Here is a 19,217-nt window from a genome sequence, read left to right on the forward strand (position 1 = left end):
CGCACGTGGTCTCTCTCACACACATGTGCACTTCCATGAGCATGCACACAAACATACAAACACAAATGCACGATACTCCATGCCAGCATGTCCAGTTGTAAGGAGTGAGATACGGATACGGATGATTTATTCATCAGGCCATAGCCCCTGTGAAGGGGTACACAAACAACATTTGTTGCGTCACATTTGTTTGAATAAATACGAGAAAACCAAAATCACATGAAATCTCATGAAACACAGATACATTTGCAAAACATATTATGAGGTTGCAATTTCTCTAAATTTAAACGCTTTGTGCAGGAAAATGGACAAATTCCATACATCATTTTGCCTTTTGGACGACATCAATAAGCACAACTTGAATGTACAAGGTTGTCGGAAATGTCTGGCTGGAATATATCTTTCTCTTAACCCTTTAAGAGCCGAGCAGCTCAAAACAAAATGCACTTCGTCTTCTTTGTCTTCCTGGCATAATGGGCAAATCGAATCATTAACATCAAATTTACTGTATCTGTAACGATGTACAGCCAAACTCGACACACCCAACCTAAATCTTGTGGTTATTATTCTTAGATATTTGTCCATGTTTAACGTCAAATAAGGTTTCATATCATGTCGTCCGCAAAATGTTCTATACATACTAAATCTATTACTGTTTTGAGTGAGAGTGAGTGAGAGAGAGAGAGGTACAGAAACAAGCACCAAAACGAAACACTCTAGGTCAGTTAAAAAACCCAGACATGATTGTAACATGCACTAACACTAAAGCAAAGCAAGATGTAGTATTGTTCATCTGTAGTAAAATCAGTGACACACTGAATTGTGAATGAATGTGTGTTTGTGTTTTTGTTGTTCTTTTTTTTGTTTTTTGGTTTTTTGGCCAGTGAAGAGAGGCAACATGATGCACCAAATTGGAAAAAAAAAAAAAAAGGAAAAAGAAAACGATAATGGGTGCTCCGTTGTCTGCATGCAACTGAGGCCCCACCTTTTTTATTTTATTTTTTATAAATATGTCAGTGTGATTTTATATGATCTCTTTAAGTTTGAATGCTGAAACCTTCACTTGTTTTTTTAAAATGTAAATCATACATTTGTGTTGTGAGTTCCACATGGTTGAGGGTTTCTTGAGAGATAATGGCATTGACCTAACTTGACTTGAATATGAAATGAAGAAGGAGGCAGTGGTGGCACCATGGTGGGGATGGCTGAGTTGTGTCCCTTGGGTGTTCCAGGACGGTCATCACTCGCTATGCATGTCGGGCCAGCCACAAGTCAGAATTGTCTTTTGAGGCCAACCAGATGATCCATAATGGTAAGTTCATGAGGGAGGTTCTGTGGACCAGTGGTGTGAATTTGGGAGGGGGGGTTGGGGGGGGGGTTGGTGTGTGTTTTGGGATTGGGCCCTGCCTTCCTATGCAGAGCCACAGACACAATGGGTATGAATTCACTGCCACAGTGGTGATAAGACGTTTTGGAACCTATAACTTGGTTTTTTGTTTTGTTTTTTGGTTGTTGTTTTTTTAAACTCGTCTGTACAAAAAAATATGAGAGAAACATTGTTCCAGTGAGAGAAAGACCTAAATTTGAAGAATGGGAATGAAGATAACAAGTTCAGTGGATACGTCCTAAATTGACTGGTGTCTGCTTTCTTATTTTTAAGAGTGTGTGAGAGAGAGAGGGATACATGCATGCCTGTGAATGCACCTAGTCTTGTACAGAATGTGGCCTCAGTGCTTGTTGGTTGATGATGAATTTTCACTTTACCCGGAAGAGAATTATTCTTAACATGAAACAGTCGAGTGTGGATTCTCAGGATTTGTTCAGGTGTTTAAAAAGTTTTTAAGAATAAAAAAAAAAACCAAACAAAAGAAGTATTTTTCCTGTCCTTAAAACTCTCAATTAAGGTCTGTGAAAGTTTAAAAATTTTGCTCTCATTATTACTTACAAAAAAAGAAATAATGATTATAAAGCAAGGGTGTGAAATGTTCCACCAAAATTTGAATTTGAGTAAAGCAATGATTATAAAAAAAATATATCTATAAAAGAACTTAAGTTACAGTTCTTGTCTGTGCAGCAGACGACGATTCACGCGAAGCTGGCACTCAAAATGTTCAGGTTTCTTGACGTCTAAAATGTTTGGCCTGTATTGTTTTAATTGTTTTGAGAAAATGTTTTAAAATTTTGTGATTAAAAGCCTGCATCAGCCTTGACCCGTCACATGGTTTTCTCTCTGCTTTCAGTACGTCCGTCTCTGGAGCCCGGCTGGTTGGAAGGGGAGATAGACGGGAAAGTCGGCCTTATCCCAGCAAACTACGTGGAGTTCTTGGACTCTTAGCTACAGGACGCAGTCTTCACCCATACAACTGCTTTCCTTTTCCTTTAAGATTTTTTTTTTTTTTTTTTTAATGGATAATTCTTTTTTTCAAGTGGACAATTTTTCAAACTTTATTAACTGGACATCATGAGTAAAGGATGGTTGTTTAGAGAGATTTGATGTACGGTGATCAGTCAGGTAATGGTACCCCCATGCAGAATCTTTGGAATTTCTGCCCCCCAAAATCCCCTTCCCCGAAACTCTGCCACCCACATTCCCCCACTTGTCCCCTCGCCTGCAGACGGTGCTTGGTCAAGAAATGGGCGATCGAGTTTTAATGTTGTGACTGTCGTTCGTTAAGCAAGCAGCGCCTGTGATGGGTGGTGCGGAGGTTCAGTAATGGGCCTGTACTGTACTGTACTGTGCTGTGCTGTGCTGTACTGTACTGTACTGCGCTCTACTGTACTGTACTGTACTAGACTGTACTGTACTGCGGTTGCCTTGAGCAGTGTGGGTCACAGTTTTTTTTAGAGTGCGATTGGGTTGACTGTCTGCATGCTGCGAATGTGTTCTATTCGTCAGAAGGAGATGGTGGGCTGTGAGCCAGTTGTACAGGGAGCAGGCTAAGCGGGTGATTTAACTGCACCACAGCCACTGTGAGTAGTAGTGCATGCAATGCCGGCACAGTGTCTTTTCCCTGTGATGAAGTGTATTATATATGTGGGTGAGGACCGTCTCTTTGATGTGGAAAACATAACGCAGTTATCAGGAAACGCAGTATGTATCTTTCGGGAAAGACTTTTATCACACAGGAAAACGGAAAGACAGATTTTTTATGTTACTTCTCTTTTCTTTCCTTTTTTTTTCTTTTCTTTTTTTCTTTTTTTATTATTATTTTTTTTTTTTAGAAATGGACTGGCTACTATGTGAAAGACAGAGTACACCAGTTTGCAATACATAACCAGCTGACCAGTATTTTGTTTGGCAAGTCTGGTTTCTGTTTATCGTGTTAGTAGTGAAAGGTGGAAGCAAGGATGGAAACGTTTTTCTGTTTTGATGTATACAGGAAATAGATTTTTTGGCAGCACTGATTTGAACTGGAGTTTTTGTTTGTTTTTGTTTTTACTGAAGATACGTTTTATGCCATGAGTTATGGTGTCTTGTTGGGTTATACACTTTAATCATGATTTTAAGAGGCTTATGGTTTAGAGGATTTTAAAAGTTTGGAGAAACCATCGTTATAGGTTGTTTGCTCACGTCTTGTGTGTGTATTTGCTTGCACACATGGATGTGTGTTTTTGTGTGATTGCCTTTTGACTTGCATGTGAATCTGTGGAACATGAGTCTTATGTATATACTTCTTTTTGGTGTATGAGTGTGTATGTATGTATGCCATTAACTAATTCTAACTTTGACATTTTCTCAGCAGCCACAAGTGCTAGAGGAAACAGAAGTTGACAGCACACTAAGTGTGGGTAAAATCCTGTCATGCCATAATGGAAGATACTGCACAAAAGAGGAAAGGTCCTCATCCCAGTCACAAAGGCTTCAGCAGTACTTTAGATTTTCATAAATTTATATTTTTCTGTGACAACCTTTATTTATCATCAATGTTTTGTACACTTGTGTCAGTCTACGCTTGTGAACTCATTTTCACCAAAGTGATTTAGGGTGCTTGATGATCGCTAATAAGATCACAGAATTTGAAGACGATGCGATTGTTGCATCTTCCAAAGTAAAAGAAGTTGCTGAGGAATAGAGGAGAATTGCTGAGTATGCTGTCTTCCTTATGCAAGGGTATCAAAATGCTTTTTATTATCCAAGACAGTGGGGTATAGAAATGGTCCTTGACATGTACAGCCTGCTGCTGATACACAAGATTTCATATCAGCTTCACTCTCAGTGAGTTATCAGCATATGAAGTAATAAAAAAAAAAAGGAAGTGCCTGACCTTTGAACAAACCCAAAGTGTTAGTAAGACCTTGAGAGTCTACCCTAGGATTGTACAAAACATGATTATATAATGAAAATAATTTTTTTTTAAATTATCAGATAAGTAAAGTCATTAAAGTGTTACGGAATGAAAGATACACAGAAGGCAAATGACTGATATAGACCGACATAAAAAAGGGCCAGGAGAGGAAGAAGACAGTACACTGCACACAGCATTATGAGGCACATAGATGATGGCCTTGACCCATTTAGGACACTGCTGTCAAAGGCCAGCAGCACCCCTGGCCTGAGACGTCCTAGAAATGCATGGTTGTTAAACAGGTAGTAGGACAAAAAGCACCACTGTGACTTTACTGGCAGACAGATTGGCTTTAAACTTTGCATAATGACTTCAGCATTGCTGGTTTGATTCAGTCACTTTCTGCTTCAAAAGCATCTTCACTTGGGCTGAAATCTTAATCATTTGGCTCCTTGTAACTATCGCTGTCCATTAAAACTTCCTGGAAGACTTTCTTCACTGTATTCCTCGGATTGTTCTAAATACATTTTCAGCTTTAGAATATAAACAGACTGCCCAATGCAAATCAAGTGCAGGATGGAAGATTTATGAATGGAAATGACTCAATAAACCTGGCGTGGACTGAGAAAATGTGGGTATGGACCACATTTGCACTTGGGAGATCAATCCTACAAGTAAACTTGAAAGTCAGGGCTGAGTGTCTTTCTGCTGAAATGAGTTACCTTGGATTTTTGTCGGCAGTGCATTAAACGTGAATGCGTTGAAACTGTGCAATAGTGAAACACTGTATCTTCTGTTCAGCAGGTGTATGTCACTCATTTCCATGTCTCGTGTTTAGCTTTTGTTGTTCACATTGTGATGATTAATAAACGGATTTGGCATTTTTGTTTTCAATTTAAGGTATTGCATCTTTAAAGGTGAAAATTCATCAGCAAAAGCATCATTAACATTATTTTATCAGTCTCTGGTCTCAACGGCATTTCGTAATTTTTTGGTCATTGGTCTGTAAATAGAACATTTGTCATCAGTTTCACTGTCATTTATGCTCCTCACGCCCATCATAAGACAATTTTGGTGGTAGTTATTTTCCTCGCAACAGAAAAAATTTATTGTGCAATATTTCATCATAATTCCAAATTCTGCCCATTTCTGGGGATTTTGTTTGTTTGGGTTTTTTTTGTTTGTGGCAAATGAACAGAGTTCCAATTTTGAGGTAAAAAAAAATGTTGGCATTTTATAAACAGAGTTTGAATTTTATTACTGGGAAAAAACAACAACAAAGTTTTATGGTTTTGAATTTTTGGAAAAACAAATTTATGGTTTTTGATTTGGAAAAAAAAAGTCCACCTGGCTTCATTTTGTTAGGTTAGTATTTGAGACATGGTGATAGATAGAGTTCAGTTGCATCATGTGAACAGAGCACCGACTTGTGAAGCTGGGTATACACCAGAAAAAGGGCTTTGTGTGGAGTGGTGGCTGACAGGATAGTGCACACATTTAAAAGAGTGGTGACCTTGTGATGTTGCACCCAACTGGGAAACGAGTATCCCTTCGTTTTGAGTCCCATGTACGATGGAGTCTCCGTCGGACCAACGGATGAGTAGACAGGCAGGCTTATCTGTCGGTGTGTGTCCTCATATGGGAAAAGAGGCTGATTCTAGATGCGCAGCATTTCCCACAGGTGCTGCAAGGGAAAACGTCTCCAGAAGTTGAGCCCTGCTTCCTACGCTTACGCTTCTCCTTAATGGCCAGTGTTCTCTTGTTTTCAAACGTCTTTATGCCACTAGACCTGACCAGCACAGGTGACTTTTTTTTTAGTGAGGAGGAGTTGTGCAGTCCCTTCCCCACTCTCTCGCCTACCGACGCTCACAGTCCCACAGGTGCAGATACTGCTATGTATAGGACGGCCTCGGCAGGTGCAGGTTTTTTCTTCAGAGCTCCGCCTCCTAGGGGGACTTCCAGCCAAGGATAAGAGCTCCCCCTGCCCTTTGGTCATGCTCTTCCGCCTTCACAGCTTTTGGGAAAGGTTTCCTCCTCCTGTGTACAGACCAGGTCTTTGCTCCCTCTCCACGAGACTTTCAGCAGTGATGTTGGTGCTGGTCTTTCAGATGAGAAGGTAAACCAAGGTCTGGTGTGCAGCAAACACTTAGCTCTATAAAAAGAACACACAGCAACAAAAGGGTTGTCCCTGGCAAAATTATGCAGAAAAATCCACTTTGAAAATATGAAACAAATGCACTGGGAGACATGAAAAAGAAGAAAGCATGGGTTGTGCCATACTGTGGCAACACAGGTCTACTGGGAGAGCAGCCTGAAATTTGACACAGAGGACTTTGTTGTGACAAAAAGAGATACCAGAAAAACAGATCCCAGGTTGCTATTTCAAGCTGTACATGGGCAGACAGGTTCTTTCTCCCCCTCCACTAGACCTACAGTGGTGGTAATAACATGATAAAGCTTGATACCACATGAAATATGCCTGTTGTGTGTGTAAAAGATCATCACATTGCAGAGAAAAACATGCTTTGAAGTAAAAAAAACAACAAAAAACAACTCTGTGATAGGTAAATTATGATAGATAAATAGATTCATACAAATAGAAAGATGAAATGATAAGTGAGTGGCATTGGATTATGGAGACATTTCCTTCCTGTTATGAAAAGACGATGTTTGACGAAGGCATTGTCTTGCAGTTTGGGTCATTTCGCCTGAGCCTTAATTCTTTTGACATGTTATGAGCATTGTTTTCTCTCTCTCTCTCTCTGTGTGTGTGTGTGTGTGTGTGAGGTGGATGTGGGTGAATGCTGTTAGCTTACTGAACACTTTTTGCTGATCAGGGCGTCATTTTGTTCATTGTTCTGTTTGTGCACTGCTGTTAAGTGTTAGTAACAGAACATGATTGTGATAAGAGATCACTGTGTTCATTCAGTTATTAAAAGAAACACAAAATAGTTCATGAATCAGATGAATAGATAATAACATTGGAGTGGCTCAGATGATTGAAAAAAAATATTGGAGTCTGAAATATTTGAGTATGATTTAACTGTTAATTGTAAGGGAAGTGCAAACAATACTGCCTAGTCAAGATATTTTGTTTCCATTTAAAATGTTTCTTGTTTTTTTTTTGGTTTTTTTATAGATTTTTAAATTTGATGAAGTGATGGTAATGTCCACAGCAGTGTGCTCAAGAAGATGTGTTTATCAATAACACATGTATGTAATGATCGCACAAACAGCAGACCTCTGAATATATCAATATTTTTCCCCCATGTCCCACAGGATATGACTGCACATGCATGCATGAACACAAGTGTGCATGCATGTATTTGTGTGTGTGTGACTGAGAGACTGTACATATGTTTATGTATCTGTGGGAAAGTGTTTTGAAAAGTTTTAAATAAAGTTTGACCAGAATCTTCATGTTGAAGAAATCTATGATAAGACAACTTGTTTGAATATGATTATAGTAGGTCCCAGTTGTTGTCTGCATGTTTATAGTATCAGGCATACAAGTGGCTCTCTTCAAAAGAGAGAATTCAGGTGGCCTTCACTAGCAGCCTCTGAAGGGTTTCTGTTTTTCGTTTCCCATTTTAATCTTTGTAAAATTAAGATGAAATACCAGAGGAGTTGTTCATTTGTTAGCTGCACTTGTTTTCCTCCACATTATATTGTATGGGACTTAAAATCTTTTTCCTTTTTTTTTTTTTTTTTTAGCATGTATGAATCAGCTCAGCAGAAACAGTTTATGTTTCAGACATGGCAAGTCAAGTGAACATTCATTCACATTAATCTGTGAGTATGGGATTTGGGTGGGAAAAGAATTTCTGAGTTTGGAAATATAGTCACAGATTTGTTCACCATTGAGAAGTAAGCCCCACCTTTCTCTGTCCCTCCTTTCTTTTGCTTTGAATTCTTTCACTCAGCATGTTCTCTTCTAATTTGTACTTCTCAAAGAATTGTTTCAGTAGCCGCTCTGTAAGTGTTACTTAAAGAAATTCTCCACAAATGATTCAGTTCTGGTTGGGTTGTTTTGTTTTGCTTTTAACAGTTTGTACCCAATCAGTGCAGCTCCATATTACAGTTTCTGTGGACCAGCTCCACAACAGTTTCAGTTTCTGTGGACCAGCTCCACAACAGTTGAGTGCACTGTCAAAACCATTCTTTACACAGAAACAGCTCACAGTGTCATCAAAAACAAAAGCACACTCCATTCCTTTGAAAACACGGGTGAGCAACGTAAGGGCAGATGCCAACAAGCTATAAGCACGGAGTAGTACTACACCTGTTTGAAAAAGTAAAATTGAAAGTGCCCACTGCAGTACGGAGATACCTGCGTTCAATCCAAGGAAAGTGACTGTGTGTTGAAAATCAGTACTTGGGGCACAGTGTGTTCAGAAGAATAAAAAGTGAAAGGTCTCCATCTTTTTCACACATTGAATTTGAATTTGTGTGCATGTGTGTGTCAGTGAGAGAGAGGAAGAGACTGTGTGTGTGTGTGTGTGTGTGTCTGGAAGGATAGAGACACTAGCAGTAGGTTTTTGTTATAACTTTGAATTATAACGGTATCATTAAAATATATATATATATTGTTGTGCACTATTTCATTATAACATTTTTTGGAGAGGAGGGTGCAGGGGGGAGAGTAGGGATGGGTGGGAAGGGTGTGGCCGTTGAACAAATCAATATTTTTTTCTGTGCTGTTTCATGAACATTGTTTTTGATATAAACAGTTCATTCTGTTGACTATCGGGTATGTTGTGATTAATTATGATAAAGCTTGCAGAGGCGCATGGACCTGATCATAGTTGTAGCTTTGGAATACCTAAAGGGAATCATGTTGCAGCATGTAAGTGTTTTTGTATCTGGAAAACACTAGGAATAATGATAATATATAACTGTTTCCCTTCTTGCATATCAGAGTATTTTTGTGTAGGTCATTGTTGAGCTGTAAGCTATTTCGGTGGCTTGTCTTCTTTGTTAACTTTGGTACAGGTTTGTAATATCAGCTCTTTTGTGTTTTTAAAGTGACAGGTTGTGTGTGTGTGTGTTCGTGTTTGTGCGCGCGCACACGCACAAAAGCTTTCAACTCTGTACTTCTGTATTAAAAAAAACAATGATCTAAATCAGATTGCATTTTGTCCTATTTTCTATGGCAGTTCAGGTTAAATTAGACATGGTTACCAGAAAGGCTATCTCTGATTGATGTCCACCTTTTGATGGTTGTAATGTATGATCCCAGTCAGTTTGCTGCTTTGAATTGCTGTCATTGAATCAGATTGCTTCATATGAACAATAATCATTTTGTCTAAATCTTACTTTATTTGATTAGATTTGTCAAAATCACCCAGTGTACTGATTAGAAAATATTAACATAGCGAGATTTTATTGTCAAAATCACTCACAGAAATATTGACCCACATTTACAAGGTTTGGTTTTTGGAATTGGTCAGTGTACAAACAAAAACACTGGTCCATATTAATGTATCATTACTTTTTACAAAAACACAGGTCTATGTTGACAATCATAACTGTTAAGAATCGTAGTTCCAATGTCTTTGAGAATTTAGTGGTCCAAATCAGACACTGTACTGGTAGATGTATGCGGACCAATTGAATCAGTTACTACTAACAATTACATTGACCCTGAATCAAATAAAGTTTAAAGAAATCAGGGCTTTTTTTTGTTTTGATTTTTACATGGATCAGATGGTCTAAGTCTGACTTTATACTGGTGGAAATATTGGACCAAATTGATGTTTTTTTAAAGAAATATTTACCAAAATTAGGTTTTATGAATATAGATTAGAATTGACTGGTCCAAATAGAGGTCAGTGTTTCATTGTGAGGAGTGTGTTGTTTGCTTCTTTATATGTTATTTTTTGTGATCTTTCCAAGACATTTTGCTCAGCTTTCATTGGTTTGTGTGTGTGCATGTGTGTGTGTGTGTGTGTCTATGTTGGTTTTTGTGTGTGTTAAATTGTGTGTGTGTGTGTGTGTGTGTGTGCACGCTTGAGCGCGCGCATGCATGAGAGAGGTGGAGCTCATTATATTATATAAGCACATGAGTTGTCATAATTACTGATACTGATTTTTTTACGTCAATGAAGCATTGGCTTTCTGTTTACCAAGCCTTCAGTGTACTGACGATGTTACTGTGCGGCAGCTGATAGTGCTTGTGTTGCTGTGGTTGTCTTGGACATTGGTGATCTATACTATAATTAATAGCAAGTTGCTCTTGTGTGATGTAGTACATTGTGCTGTATATGTAATATATAAAAACAGCTTTGTGGCTCTTCCTTCTTGTTTATATATATATATGGTGTCTGAAACCATCCCACTGCAGCCTTTTTTCTTACTCTTTCATGTAAAGCGCCCTGAGCTCTTAGAGAAAAAGTGTGCTAAACAAATGTATGCTATTTTCCCCCTAACAAATTGTGATTATCTTCTATTTTGTTTCTTAGCCAGCTGTTGAATCAGTTATTGACCATTGTATCATGTTTGTATATATTTTGACTGTATTGATCATTGGAAACTGAGGAATTTTGACTTTACTGATGGTCGGAAATAGAGCAAACTCTGATGTAATTATGAATCGTCAATAACTAGTGACTGGATTGTCATGTATGTATGTCTGTTTTCCTCTTTCATGTCTTTCTTTATGTCTCTTTTTTCATCATTACCAGTATCTCTTGCCTCATGTATGTAGTGTATAAAGACACGGCATCTGCTTTCATTCATTCATTCATCATTCATTATTCCCATCTCTCCTGGTGGAGCATAGGCCATCGACGACCCCTCGCCATCGCACTCTGTTCTGGGCTGTTCTGGCCATTCCAGTCCAGTTGGTCCCTTGCTGCTTCAGCTCTGCCTCGGTATCTCACCTCCAGCTGTTGCAAGGCCGGCCTCTCTTCCTCTTTCCCTGCGGGTTCCAGGTCAGGGATTGGCGTGTGATGCTGGACGCTGGCTTCCTGAGGGTGTGTCCGATCGCATCTGCTTTCATGTTGACCTTTTTGTGCTTGAGAAAGGGAAGAAGTATACAAAGGAATCTCTTCCTTACTTAATTGTCAGTGTCTGAAAAGTACTCTCTTTACCTTTCTCCACTTTTGATTTGTGAACCAGCTTTTTGTATGCTTTCTTAGGAATTGACTTATGTTGGAATACGCCCATGGCAAGTGTAGGGAGTTGTGGCTCTCCTTTGTACACAACCAGAACCAGGCGTTGAATCATCTGTGACAAAGGGAGGAAGTTCTGTCACTGAGCTCCCTTTAGCCCTATGTTGGTGACCCTCCTGCACTCTGTATGTGCATGTACACACACGCATGAATATGTGCTTGCGCTCACACACACGCACATGCATGCACGCTGTGGGTAATGTGAATAGTAATCGTGCAGTGTCAACCCACACATCACCCCCCAACTCCTGTTCCTGTCTTCCCTCTGTAGTTTGGATAAACAGCAGCAAGTAAATTGAAAGAGTGCATGATAAACATACTAAAGGCATAATTACACACTGTGCAATGCAGCATTGAGAAAAAAAAGGGGGGGCTTGGGGTGGGGTGGGGCGGTAGGTAGGATTATATAATATCATGTATTCAGCACACTGAATATGTTCTTTAGTTTTGTTGCAGGCTTCATTCTTTGATACGGTCTCAATAAATGATGAATGAATTTGGAACAATAGTTATATCCTTTTGAACTGAAATGTTTCAAGAAACGGTCTTCATGTCAGGATGTACATTATTTTTAAAAGTTGTATGCTTGGATCTGCATTTGTTTTACTCTTTGCTCTTGTTTCTGGGACCGACATGCGCTTGATCTCTCTCTCTCTCTCTCTCTTGTGCATGCACAAGTATGTGTGTGTGTTCAAATGCGGATTTGTGTGTGTGAGTTTATGGTTTTACTGATGAATGAATACTAAATTACTTGCTTGAGGCAACTAAGAACAGGATTTGCTGTATATCTGTATCTATATATGTCTATCTCCCTCTGTTTATATATTCATTCCAAGACTTATTTCTGTAAACAGAATTTAGGCACAACATTTTTTGCGCTGTCGTTTGGAAGCTGCTGCAGTTGAGTGCATGTGTTTTGATGGGTTGTTTTCATATTTTTGATTGTTTGTTCTGAAGAAATGACTGCATTGTTCTGAAGAAATGACTGCATCTGTACATTCTTGCTCTTGTGTCTAAGTTTGAGGAGGGAGGGTGAGTTAAAAGGTTTAGGGTAGAAGTCATTTTAAATCATTTTCTGCTGTGTGGTTGTGTTCAATACTAGCAGTCTCAGTGCTTCAAAATATTGGCTCTTGTTGCCATCAGACTGATTGGAAATATTGCTTGCTTTCAGAAGAGGTGGGTGTCATTGCATTGCATTGATCATATTGAACTCAAGAGCGTGTGTGTGTGTGTTTGTGTGTGTTGTGGTTGTATTTGTATTTAATGTGTTCTCATGTGTGTGTGTGTGTGCGCGCGTGCACATTATATATTTTTAATCAGAACTCTTTTGAATGAAAAACAACAGTACCCTGTCTCTCTCATTGCCTTGTCTGTTGGTCTGATGCTCAAAGCAGTTCAAGACGAATATTTGTCCACATTATAAAAATATTTAGAGGGGAAAGAAGTGTGGATACTTGTCTTGATTTATCATCCTATACAATTGTAGCGCTTTGGTCGGTGGAAATCACACCTGTTGAGGGAAACGTCTGGAGTGGCTCAGTAATCTGATCCTTGCTTTAATTATCACAGCCACCAATTCTCCACACACATGTACTAGTGCTTCTCCGCAGCAGGATATGAATTTCTTCCATCGACATTATAAAGCAATAGATGATTGAACTCCCAGTGCATGCACAAGATATGGTGAGAAAAAGAGACTGGACCCAAGACAATTAAAAACAAGTATCAAATTGTCTGTGGTTTGATTAATAGTGGAGCAATGAATTTAGAATAAAAAGGTTAACCTCCCCATAAAAGGAAGTTTCAAATTGTCTGTGGTTTGATTGATAATAGAGCAATGAATTCAGAATAAAAAAGGTTAATTGGATATGCTGCACCAGAACCAGTTAGGCATTGGATTTCTGATCCAGTGATTAGGATTTGATGCAGGACCTGTTTTAACATGGTGTCATGTATTTGGGAAAAGCACTTTGCTCAGATTTTTCTACACTCCATGCAGGTATATGGGTGCCTGACAGGTTGGGGAAGGTAAAAATGGTAGAAGGAGAGAATTGGACCCAGTGTTCTTATAGTCCCAGCACAGTGGAAATGAACTCGCTGCACTGATGACTGCAAAAGACTGTGGGACCTTTAACATTTTAACTAAGTTCAGAATGGGAAGGTGCAGATTTTGCAGTTGGATTAAATGGTACCATGGGTCTTGAAGGTATGACACAGCTTCTGTGGAAGGGGAGACAAATGTGTGCAACCTGCTATCATCCAAGGTTTGAATACTGATCCCTTAGGTCTGCCTGGGCTCCAGTCTCCACAATACCCTAGGACTCTTTTTTTTTTTTTTCTTGGTGCAACCTTTGCTTTGTCAAATTTGTATGATGATGCAATTTCTCAACACTGTGTTTTGCTCATGATGATGTATGTTCACAATGTTTGGTTTTTCCCCCCATGCTTTTGATGATGGACTGTCACAACTTTTTTTTGGGGGGGGTGGGGGGGGGGAGGTGGCGGTCTCCCCTATAATTCTCACAACCTTACATCCCTGTTTGATGCATTGTCACAACGTGTCATTTTCCCCCTTATATGTTGATAATGATGATGTGTCATGACCACATTTGTCGTGACCCCAGACTTACAATGGTATACTGTCACAAACCTTGACTTTAAAAAAAAAAAGATTTTGTTTTCTTCATTTGTGTATAAAACTTCCATTCTTATCAGATGGTTTGTCACCATCTTCGGCCATCTCCCTTTTCAAAAACTTTCATCCCCATACTTACATTGGTTCATGATCAGAATCTTCTGTCCCCAGCCTCTCCCTCTCTTCTGGTCTCCCTGCCCACAGCCCACGCTCATACACCCTCCACCTCCCCCACCCCCCTCAAAAAATAGTTGAAGAAAAGTTGACCTTTAGTTGTGCATCATGACAGCCATTCACTCACTCCCCCCCCCCTCTCCCCCCCCCAAAAAAAAAAGAAAAAGAAAAAAAAAAAGATTATGTAAAGTTATCCATCCTCACTTGTTTTAACCACACACATACTGGGACTTGTACATGCATGCACCCTCACCCAAACTTAAAGATTGTAATGGTTTTGTCACACACCATCTTTCCTTTGTATTTAATTGCACCACAGTTGACTCTTTAATACTAAAGCCAAACATTTTTTCTTTGTGTTTTCCCAAAAATAACTTACAACTTACTTTTTTCGCTCTCTTCCCCACCCTCAAGTTTTGACTATCCTCACAACTTTCTGTTATTTTTCACCACAAGATTGATTTACAATTCAGTTGCTCACCCGCACAACCTCTCTTTAATCTCAGAGCAAACTGATGAATGTTTTTGCTCAAATTCTTTCATGTTTTACTCCATGTTGACGTAATACACTGCATTGCTAGAACCTCCTCTTTTCTTAAAAAATGTCTGATACAAAGGTAAACCACCTTCTTCGGGTAAGTTTAATGTGACAGTTCATCACAGAATTTTATGACAGTGATTATGAGGATAAAAAGATATTAAATTTATTTAGTCCTTTTAAACACTGCAAGTTGGACACACATACACACACACTGTATGCACACACTTGCATGGACAAAATACATGTGGAATCAAAGAGTATTGAGTGGAGTGCATCAGTCATGCAGACACTGCTTGGAAAGACATGTTTTACGATTTGTTTTAAAGGATGTGAGTGAAGGACTGTTTGGCATCAAAGTTGTGCGTACTCGATCTCAGACACTCACATGAACATTGAAAACATTAATTTCATATTAAGACTGGAGTGTCTTATCACATGTAACAGTGCATTTTTTTTTTTTAATTGCTAAATGGGTTAGTGATTAAAGTTGTTATTCTGTATGTATGAATTGCTGCTATATCCTCCACACTCCCAAAGGGACAAAAGAATTCAGTTTCTTTGAATATTAGTCATGTTTTCTTCAAAATTGGGCTTCTTTAGGGTTGATTGAGCTGTGAACAACCAGATGGACATAGTTTACCCAGTGGGAAATAGTAAAACTCTACATCTTTAAGATCCCCTCTCTCCCACCTCACTCCAACAAAAGTGTGCAGTTAAAAAAACAACAAGAAATGAACAGAAAACCCCTGCACCATCGCCCATTAGGTGGGAGAAGTGTCCGGTTGAACTGAGGCAAATAAGCCAGTCCTCATCGCATGTGAAGGGGAAATCTTTGACTGTGCTTCTCGTTGCTGTAATGATGTTTTTTGTTGGTTGTTTTCCCCAGTCAAGTACCAGTACTAGTTATCTGAAAGCTGAAAGACTTTCCATCATGTTTGTCTGTCTGTTTGCTTGTTTATGACTTGCTGTCTTGTTTGTGTTTGTGGTTTATTGTGTGTTTACCATATTAGACCATTAGTTAATGACTAAAGCATAGCAGTTGTTAAGGTACTGATTATTGCTTGATGGGCAAAGCAAGTTAATTACTCCTCCCCCCCCCGACCCCCCCCCCCCCCTCACACACACACACACTTCCAACCCCCCTTTCTCCAAGCCCCTCTCCCTGACACTCGCAACTTTCCCATTTATATGTTGTTTTAATATTGATACATATGTGTAGGGTCCAGTAGTAAGTCAAGTGTGTGTTTAGTTAAGGAATGTTCTTCAAGAAGTGCACAACAGCAGCTTAATTGCTTAATTTGCTACTGATTCTGTGAATCATGTCAATTATTGTGATCCAGATCGTGTTTTGTTCTTGCATTGTGAACAAGCATAACAGCAGTTTTATATATATATTACGTTTTGATTTGGACATGTTTGAGAATAAAATAATCTAATCTAATGTCGCTGTACATTTTGTGTACTGGAAATGGATGTTTCTTTGTCATGCACATGATAGATCTTTTTTTTTTTCTTTTCTTTTTTTTTTGAGATGTACTTGTGGAAGGTACAGGATAAATAAAGGAGCCACTACTACCACTAAGCTGGACTATTTATTGTTTGTGTTTTCTTGTGAGAATGCATTTTTTTATTTCTTGAGGGTGATGGAGTAAACACAACTGCTTTTTACATTCAGCCCTCAAGGGCAAAATAGAAAAAAAAAAAAAAAAAAGGCGTGTGTGTGTCTGGGCAGGTGTGTGTGTTGGCGTGTGTGTGTGTGTCTTTGAAAATGAAGCAGATGCACAACCTTTTTTTTTCAAGTGTATTTGTGTCTTAACTAAGTTGAACACTGTCCTTTTTTTCTTTTTTTTGTTTTGACATGTGTTTTTATGCGTGTGTGCACTTGCGTATATGTGTGCGTGCACCAAATTGAATAATCATGATCACTGGAAAAATGTTCAAAGAAGACAAGATCTGTGAGTATTATTTCTGTTAGTATGCATAGATTCCAAGTTTAATTACAACCTGTAATCAATCGAGCATTCACGGATAAGTGCATATTATTATAAAAGCATTTAAAATGATCAACACCCCTATTAAAACTAACGTGCCAGAGGTACACATTTGAAACATGATTATCAAAAGTGGTGGTCAAATGGAAAAGTGTATACCTAGAAAGCAAGAGTCTGATCACATGTGACTGAATCCCACACTCGCCAGAATTGTGTTCTCCTGCACGAGACCTTGAGTGACGGTCTGGATGCCAGTAATTCAGATGAGACGAGGTCCCTTGTGTCACATGCACTTATTGCAGGTGTAACAACCCGCAGCAACAAAAGGGTTGTCCTTGGCAAAATTACGCAGAAAAATCCACTTTGACGGGAAAACAAATACACTTGCAGACAGAAAAAAAGCACTGTGGTGATGTGTTCTTCCCAGGGAGAGAAGGCTGTGGTTCACACAGAGAAATTCAGAGTACAATTCACCGCTGTGAGTGAGAAAGGGACAGACATGGTTTGGGGTGAATATTGATGTGCAGATGTGTGTACATGGGGAGTGTATGTGTGTACATAAACACATGCATGTATTGAGTTGTGTATGTGCGCGCAATCATTAGGGTGAGAGAGAGGAATAACTATCAACAACTAAGTTGGCATCTTTTTTGAAGACCGTTTCCCTTCAAGTCATGTTCCATTAAATTGCTGTTTTGTTAGCAAAAACAGCAATTATAAAAGAAAACACACACACACCATCGAGCTCAATAGTAAGTTTTGTAAGTGTTTGTATATGAATGCTGACCAGCTGCTGAATAAAAGAAATTAACTTCATGCTTTATTTGAAATCCACAAACCAGATGTGGTGGGCATAACTGAAGTGAAGCCTAAAAGCTACAGATACACCATTGAGGAGTGTGAACTTGCTGTGGAAGGCTATGAGTTATTTCATAACATGGGAAATGCTGGGAGAAGACTTTCTATGTACGCAATGACTTGAAACCATCATTGGTGGACTCGTTGGACAGGGACTTTTCTGAATACATTTTTGTTCAATGCCATCTTGGACAACAGGAGAGCTTGACCTTAGGGCTGATTCATGGAAGTCCTAGTAGCCCAGATGAGAACAATCGTAAACTGAACAGCTTCAAAAAGCAACAGCACATGCTTCAGGTCAGACTTGTGATACACTTAAAAAAAAAAAAAAAAATCCAAGCTTTTTATGTATTGAGTATAATTTCAAAATGTAATGTTTAAGATGAGAAAGATCAGTTTAAAGCAAATTAAGTCCCCTAGCATTAATTACAGAGTAATTTCCCTTCTTTACTATCTGCACCAAAACGTTTGCAAAATAAATAAAACTACCATGCTTAGCAAAAGAAGTTCCTGTTTGAACAAAAAATGATAATAATGACTGCTCTTGTTGTTGGGTCAGAATATCAGATCAAAGTGCCAAGTTTAGAGAATACAAAAAATATAAATATAACAGTAAATGCAGTTTGCATATAATTAGGCTTCATTTTTTAATTTTTGTTGTGCCCATCCCAGAGGTGCAATATTGTTTTAAACAAGATGACTGGAAAGAACTGAATTGTTCCTATTTTTATGCCTAATTTGGTGTCAACTGACAAAGTATTTGCAGAGAAAATGGCAATGTTAAAGTTTACCACGGACACACAGACACACACACACACACAGACAACCGAACACCGGGTTAAAACATACTCACTTTGTTTACACAAGTGAGTCAAAAACGAAACGAAAATATAAAAAGAATGCAATGAGGAGAAATCAACACACAAAACTGATTAATTTTCTTCTTTATTTCATATGTATTACAAATTATATAACATGAATTATCCGTGCTAAATCTTACAGCGGCGAAACGGTGTGTGTGTTGTGTGTGTGAAAACATGAACAATCCATGCAAATACGCATAACCCCACCCCCCTAAACCATATGCCTTAAATATATCAAACAAATTAATACCTTTTCCCCCTGTTTATATGTTGCAAATCACATCAAGTTACATGATATTGCTTATCACTGCTTAATCATACTGATTCAAATCTTTGAATTAAGTTCGCTTACTGTTATCATTAGTGTTTTGTTCTAAGGATGTTATATTGTAATCTCATTTTTTACACAAAATGTCACCAATTATAAGTTATCTAACACACACACACACACACACACACACACACACTGCATGAACTGTTACTTTTCCCTGACCAGTTGCCGTCTTTTTCCTCTATGTTTGTCAAATAACACATGGTTAAAAGACGCTAAACTGAAGAAGAATAAGAATACAGCAGCAGCAACAGCAACAACAGCTACAACAACAATAACACACACACACACACACACACACACACACATGCACAAGTCATGGAGAGAGTAATATAGGGGGAAGGGAGCAATCTTAAATTCTGGGAA

The 19,217-nt window shown here is 38.7% G+C and overlaps 1 protein-coding gene across 1 annotated transcript in view; it reads left to right on the forward strand.

Moving 5' to 3' along the window:
• The window catches only part of LOC143283672 (rho GTPase-activating protein 26-like), a 56,528-nt gene extending 47,630 nt beyond the window's left edge, over window positions 1-8,898 (forward strand). Inside the window, exons 27-28 of the mRNA XM_076589891.1 lie at window positions 1,233-1,312; window positions 2,241-8,898. Coding sequence (XP_076446006.1) covers window positions 1,233-1,312; window positions 2,241-2,335 — 175 coding nt within the window. The 3' untranslated portion in view covers window positions 2,336-8,898. The remainder of the gene's footprint in view (window positions 1-1,232; window positions 1,313-2,240) is intronic.
• The last annotated feature ends 10,319 nt before the right edge of the window (window positions 8,899-19,217 follow it).

The sequence above is a fragment of the Babylonia areolata genome, chromosome 7 (genome assembly GCF_041734735.1).
Source record: "Babylonia areolata isolate BAREFJ2019XMU chromosome 7, ASM4173473v1, whole genome shotgun sequence".
NCBI classification, from domain to species: Eukaryota; Metazoa; Mollusca; class Gastropoda; order Neogastropoda; family Buccinidae; genus Babylonia; species Babylonia areolata.